The 6745-nt window shown below is 53.8% G+C and overlaps 1 protein-coding gene across 1 annotated transcript in view; it reads right to left on the reverse strand.

Annotated features, from left to right (window-relative positions):
* Positions 1-6745, reverse strand: part of RAB34 (RAB34, member RAS oncogene family) — a 21859-nt gene extending 15114 nt beyond the window's left edge. Inside the window, exons 1-2 of the mRNA XM_015421878.1 lie at positions 6676-6745; positions 1804-1892 (exon numbers count right to left, since the gene is read on the reverse strand). Coding sequence (XP_015277364.1) covers positions 1804-1857 — 54 coding nt within the window. The 5' untranslated portion in view covers positions 1858-1892; positions 6676-6745. The remainder of the gene's footprint in view (positions 1-1803; positions 1893-6675) is intronic.

The following is a 6745-nucleotide window of genomic DNA, read 5'->3' on the forward strand; positions in this document are numbered from 1 at the left end:
TGGGGGCGCCGGGGGGGGGGGGGATGGAGGAAGCACCACAGGGCAAGGGGAGATTAGGACATTCTCAGATCATCTGTTGCAGCCCCGCACCCTTCCCAAGGACCGGGGGGGGGGGGCTAGGGGTACACACAGTCAAAGATCTCAGCCCAAACCAGAATTCCCTGCAGGACTGTGGAGGAAGAAGGTGCGCAGCCTTCTTTAACGGCCCAGGGCCAGGGCCTTTTCTGTGGCGGCTACTTACTGGTGGAACGAGCTGCTGGAGGAGATCAAGGCCCTGCGGGACCTTTTACAGTTCCGCAGGGCCTGCAAGACGGAGCTCTTCCGCCAGGCCTTCAAATAGGAGCCGCCACTACCGTTACCATCAATGATTCCATTTAACTTCTGGAACCTAGGACTGGCCCAGATGCATCGCTAGGCCTCTATCTGCTCGAAGGACGGTGACCGGACAACGTGGATTTAGATCTGAAGAGCAGGCCATCTAATCTTTTAGCACTGGGAGCACGTTATTGCCAACTGTTATTTTAGTATGTGATATGAGTTAGTATGTATTTTATGTAATTTGAAATTTTTATGGTTATGCCAATTAGGTACATTGCACCGCTCTTGTTAGCCGCCCTGGGCCTGTTCGCAGGATGGGCGTGGTAATAATAATAATAGTGCCCTGCAGCTAATCTATCCCTGACCTGGATGGCCCAGGCTAGCCTGAATCTCATCAGATCTCGGAAGCTAAGCAGGGTCGGCCCTGGTTAGTACTTGGATGGGAGACCACTGAGGAAGCCCAGGGCCGCTAGGCAGAGCCAGACAATAACAAACCACCTCTGGACGTCTCTTGTCTTGGAAACCCAACTGGGGCTGCGGTCACACGGAGCAGTAGCCACGCTACAGAGACGGAAGATAGGCGGATTTTCTGGGCGCGATCTCACCGCAACATCTGGGAAGCGTAGAGCTCCCATGGCGAACCCAAGGCTTCCCGCCAAAGATGCGCTGTAAAAAACTAGTAGCTCCGAGGAATTAGTTTTTCCCGCCGAAGATGTGCCGTAAAAAACTAGTACCTCCGAGGTACTAGTTTCCAGAAACCGCGGGGCAAGGGTGGGTGTCTGATCACGTTTCCGGTGGTAGCTCATGGCATCCGACGCCCACCCATGTCCCGTCAGGAAAAGGATTTTTCCCCCCTAAGTCTCCACGGGATGCGCACAAGCACCCAACGGCGCATGCGCACACTTCAGTTCACGCCTCTCCCCCGCGATATCCGGCCCGTGTGACCGGGGCCTGAGTTGCTAGAAGTCGGCTGTGACTTGAGGTCCAAAAATAAAAAAGCAGCTGAATTGGTCAAGAGACACAAATCATAACGACAGTGCGTCAAATGACTACGAAGCAGCCAGGAGATGGCTTGCATTTGCACACGGCCGTTTGCCAAGTCTGTTGTCCCTTCTTCTGGACAACAAGGTCTCTGGGCAGCCATGGAGCTTCGAGGGCCCACAGGGGGCAGGGGGCACTCCCGGCTCACATGCTACCTCCGGGGCACCCTACAAGCTGCAACTCTCCCCAAGACACTGAAATGGCTGAAAGGGGAGGTCCCCGGAATGCAGGTGCCCTGGGCAATTGCCTGGTTTTGTCCCAGCTCCAGGCACCAAAAAAAGGCCCTCCCAAGCCTTCGTGTCTTCAGGCTGTCCCCGTCCCATGCCAAAACCGCCCTTTGCCCCTCACAAGGAAGATCCTAGCCCCACAACTGTGGCTGTTTCCCCGCTTCCATTCCTGTCTCGCCACGCCCCACACAACCCTCAGGAACTGCGGTCTCCTTACTGGGGGCAGTTCGGCGATGACCCGATCCCTCCTGACAGGCGCAAGGAGACTCATGACTGGGCGACTGCAGACGTCTCAGGCGTTCATACCTGGAAAGAAAAAACGTTGGCAGAGGTGGAAAGGGATTTCAAAGCGGACATTTTGTTTTTAAATGATACCCCGTTTCTTTTTCGTTTATTTATTTACATCTATATCCTGCCCTCCCCGCAAGTGGACTCAGGGCGGATCACCAACGCGATATCTGGAAATATCAAAAAAATTCAATGCATATTAAATATAAGTATAAAACAATCAAAGCCCCGGTCACACGGAGAATTTGCACGAATGTCGGGGAGATTTTTGGGGCGCGATCACACTGCAACATCTGGGAAGCGTACCACACCTGTGGCCAACCAGTTGTGTCCCACCGAAGATGCAGAGTTAAAAAGTACCAAGGAAGCAGTGTTCCCTCTAAGCTGAGTTAGTGTGAGTTAGCTCACAGTTTTTTAGCCACCAGCTCACACATTTTTGCCTTAGCTCAGGAAGGAGGGCTCCAGAGCAAACTGATTTATGCAGTAGCCAAATTGCTTGCTCACAACTTTAATGCCAGCAGCTCACAAAGTAGCATTTCTGCTCACAAGACTCCACAGCTTAGAGGGAACATTGCAAGGAAACACACGGCACAGGCAGGCGTCTGATTGCGGGAGCGCTAGTCTCCCGTGGCATCTGGCACCCGTTGCAAACTGGATGTTTTTCGTAAGCGCATGCACACAAATGCGAAACGCTTGCGTAATCGCACTGGGCCGCTTCTTTGCCACGCTGCAGCATTGCCATGTGATCGCCAGCTAACAGCCAAAGCACAGAGACTTGGGGGAACCGCGTGATCGGGCTACTGTGCTTTATTTTGCTCCGGGGCGAACAGCCACGCCTCCCCGCCCCCCCGCGTTATCTGGCCTGTGTGACCGGGGCCTAAGACAGTTTAAAAACAGCATAGATTAAAACAGAGCACACTCTTTATCCTTGTGCAGAGACTTCCAGCTGCCGCCATTGGACACGCAGGGGAGGCCAAGTTTTTATTGGACGCCCGCTGCCTCAGCCAAAGGCTTGACGGAACAGGCCCTGTGCAACAGTAGCAAGTCCCACTGGGCCCTGCTCTCCAGCGGGGGAATGTTTCACCTGGCCCTGGTGGAGGCTAAGTGGACGTCCCTTGGGCCAGGGACCACCAGGAGGTCTTGATCGGCAAAGTGCAAAGCTCTCTGGGCACATAGGGGGAGAGGCGGTCCCTCAGGTGTTCAAAGAACATCCACCTGCTGATGCCCAAGCTCTGGTCTCCCGTCCTCTTGGCTCTCCCACCTTGCAAGTCCCCTTGCAACTGGGGACCTGGGGTGTCAAAGAGCTGTCCCATAAGAGACAATCTTCCTCGGCGAGTTTGCATCACCCCCCACCACTGGTGGCAAAGTCACAGCACTGAAACAAATGGTGAAGCGCAGCCAATCCGGCCTGAACCTGGCCCAGAGGGAGCTTGGAAACCCACCTGATGGCCCTACCAAGAACTCCAAGAAAAACCTGGAACTTCTGCCTCAAAACCCTCCCCAAAACTGGGAACTGGGCTTGGATTCAAACAGTCTAGTTGCCTAGGGCGTCTCCCAGATGGAATCCTTAAAAACAAGGAATTTGCTGCCAGAGGGTGTAGCGATGGCCACGGGAATGAACAGCTTTAAAAGGGGATGAGATAGATTCACGGAGGAGAGGCCTACCAGTGGCTACCAGCCTTGGTGGCTGAGGGGAACCTCCACATTCAGAGGAACTAAGCCTCTGAATCCCAGAGTCAACATCAGGGAAAGATCTCAGCCTCTATGCCCTATTGTTGGCTCTCCAGAGGAACTGGTTGGCCACTGTGTGAGACAGGATGCTGGAACAGATGGACATAAGAACATAAGAGAAGCCAATGTTGGATCAGGCCAATGGCTCATCCAGTCCAACACTCTGCATCACACAGTGGCCAAAAATACCAGGTGCCATCAGGAGGTCCAGCAGTGGGGCCAGGACACTAGGAGCCCTCCCACTGTCCCCCCCCCAAGCACCAAGAATACAGAGCATCACTTGCCCCATAGTCCCTATCTATACCACTGGTCTTATCCAGCAAGACCTTTCTTATGTTCTTCTGGCAACATAACTCTCTCACCGTAAACACCATGGTTGGCATGAATTTATGTAAAATTCTTTGATGTTCTATACAAATGAAAAAGTTACGACATTCCCCAACCCCAGGTTTGCTATCCAAAAACTTTCATACGCAGTTGATGTCGTGTGGTGTAGTGGTTAAGAGTGGAGGACTCTAATCTGGAGAAACAGGTTTGCTTCCCCACTCCTCCACATGCAGCCAGCTGGGTAACCTTGGGTCAGTCACAGTTCTCTCAGAGTTCTCTCAGCCCCACCTACTTCACAGGGTGTCTGTTGTGGGGAAAGGAAGGGAAGGCAATTGTAAGCCACTTTGAGACTCCTGAGGGTAGAGGAAAGTGGGGTATAAAAAACAACTCTTCTTTTTCTTCTTAAATATTTGAGTCTTGCAAGGTAAAGAGCTCAATAGGTTTTAACGACAAAAATGAATAGCGACTGCTGATGCTGACCTGAAATTTAGACCTCAGTTTCTGACCCTCCAAGGCTGCAGGAATTCCTGCATATCCAGCAGTCTATACCCAGGACCGTCTCATGCATCTTGCTGTCTTAAGTGTACACACACACACACACACACACAAACACACACGAGCTATTCTAAGCATGGACGGCTTCAAAAGGGAATTAGATAGGCATATGGAGCAGAGGTCCATCAGTGGCTATTAGCCACAAGGTATAGATAGGGGCTCTGGGGCAAGTGATGTTCTGTCTTCTTGGTGCTTGGGGGGGGGGTCAACAGTGGGAGGGTTTCTAATGTCCTGGCCCCACTGGTGGACCTCCTGATGGCACCTGGTATTTCTGGCCACTCTGTGACACAGAGTGTTGGACTGGATGGGCCTTTGGCCTGATCCAACATTGTTCTTATGTTCTTAAGGGTGCCTCTGAACACAAAGGACAGCTCTGTGTGTGGGAGTCATTCAGGAGAACACGACAGAAAGCTCCTATTGGCTCCAGCTCTAGCTGGATGCACAATCAGTAGGAAACACTACCAAAATAACCACAACAACGGATTCAGACTTTGACCCTAGAACTTGACAGGGAGGCAAAAGGAAGCCCTTCTCCACACCATTACCTCGTGCAATTCAGCAGGACAAATATGAATGGTCTTCAAAAGGGATTCATGGTGGCCATCAACAATGAGTCACACTGACTAAATCGAACCTCCATTTTCAGAAGCAGTATATCTCTGAATACCCATTTGCTAGGGGGAGTAACAGCAGGAGAATTTTGCCCCTGTACCACAGGGAGTGCGCCTGGCCACATCCGGAGAAAAGGATGCCAGTCTAGATAATTTAGATTTGAGTCTTGTAGCAGGGACCAACAAGATTTTGAGGGTGCAGGCTTCCAGGAGTCAAAGTGCCCTTTGTCGTTTATGTTTTATCTGACGAAGGGGGTTTCGACTCTCCAAAGCTCTTACCCTGAAAATCTTGTTGGTCTCCAAGGTCCTACTGGATTCAAATCTAGCTGTTTTACCGCAGACCAGCAGGGCGACTATCTGAAACAGTCTAGCTGATCTTATGTGGAAGGGAAAATATTATAGTCTTATGAACGTTCTGTAACCAAGTTGCCCCACCGTGAAGTCAAAGGGGTGTTGTTGCACCACAAAAATCATAACTGCAGCTTCTGGATCTTTGCGGGGGGCGGAGTCTGATCCAAAAGCAACTTTATCGTTCATTTAGTAGATTCGTTCGAGATCCGAGTGTGCCGCATGACGGAGTGAGCTCCCGTCTCTAGTTCCAGCTCCTGCCAACCTAGCAGTTCGAAAGCAAGAAATTGCAAGCAGATAAATAGGTACCACTTCGGTGAGAAGGTAACAGCGTTCCGTGCGCCTCGGTGTTTAGTCATGCCGGCCACATGGCCACGGAAACGTCTTCGGACAGCGCTGGCTCTTCGGCTTTGAAACGGAGATGAGCACCGCAACCCTAGAGTCGGATTCGACTGGCTTTCGAGCAAGGGAACCTTTACCTTTATATCCCCTCCTTTTCCCAAGGGGTTCAAGGTGGCAAACTCTGTTCCCCCCACTCCCACTTTATCCCCCACGACAATCCTGCGAGGCAGGTTACGCTGAGACAAAAGCCTAACCCAAGGCCACCCAGCAATGTTCTTGGCACGGCGGGGATTGGACCCGTGTCTCCCAGCCGCTACGCGGGCTCCCTACACCACACGGGCGGTTTATGAGCAGCATCAGACGGGCAGCGCGCCCACCCCCACCCCGGCCTCAGCCGCTCTCCCGCATGTTCGCGGGGCGCCCTTAGTCCAGCGCTAGGAGGGAGAGGAGGAGCCCCCGGATCCGCGGGAGCCATTGAGGGGCCTCGCATCTAACGCCGAGGCCGCCGGAGTGCTCCCTCCGGCGGCGCCATCCCGCCCGTCCCGTCTCGCAGGAAGCTTGGAGGAGGCGGGCACGGTCGGTAACCCGATCCCCGGAAATTCCAGAGGACTCTCCGGCCGGGTGGAAGGCGCGGGGGGCTGCGGGATGCCCGCCCCCGCCTAGCGAAGGCAGGAGAGGCGAAGAGGCCTAGCCCTCGCAAGGAAAAGGTGCCGGGGCGTCCTCTTGCCGACCCTACAAAGTGGGTGGGGAAGCCCTGCCGACGCTCTGCATATGCCCAGAGGCAATCTCGCCTTCCCGGGCGCAATCGGGGTCCCGCGCGGCCAGGCATCAAGGGATTCTGCGCGGGGGGCCCCGTCGAGGATCGGGCCGCGCCATGTGCCCCCTACCTTCTCCGGCGGCCAAGCGAGCAGGCGGACGAGGAGCCGGGCCGCGCCGTCCCACCCGGCGGCATCTGCT

This window comes from Gekko japonicus, unplaced genomic scaffold, assembly GCF_001447785.1.
Source record: "Gekko japonicus isolate JY-2015 unplaced genomic scaffold, Gekko_japonicus_V1.1 scaffold21, whole genome shotgun sequence".
Taxonomy (NCBI): Eukaryota; Metazoa; Chordata; class Lepidosauria; order Squamata; family Gekkonidae; genus Gekko; species Gekko japonicus.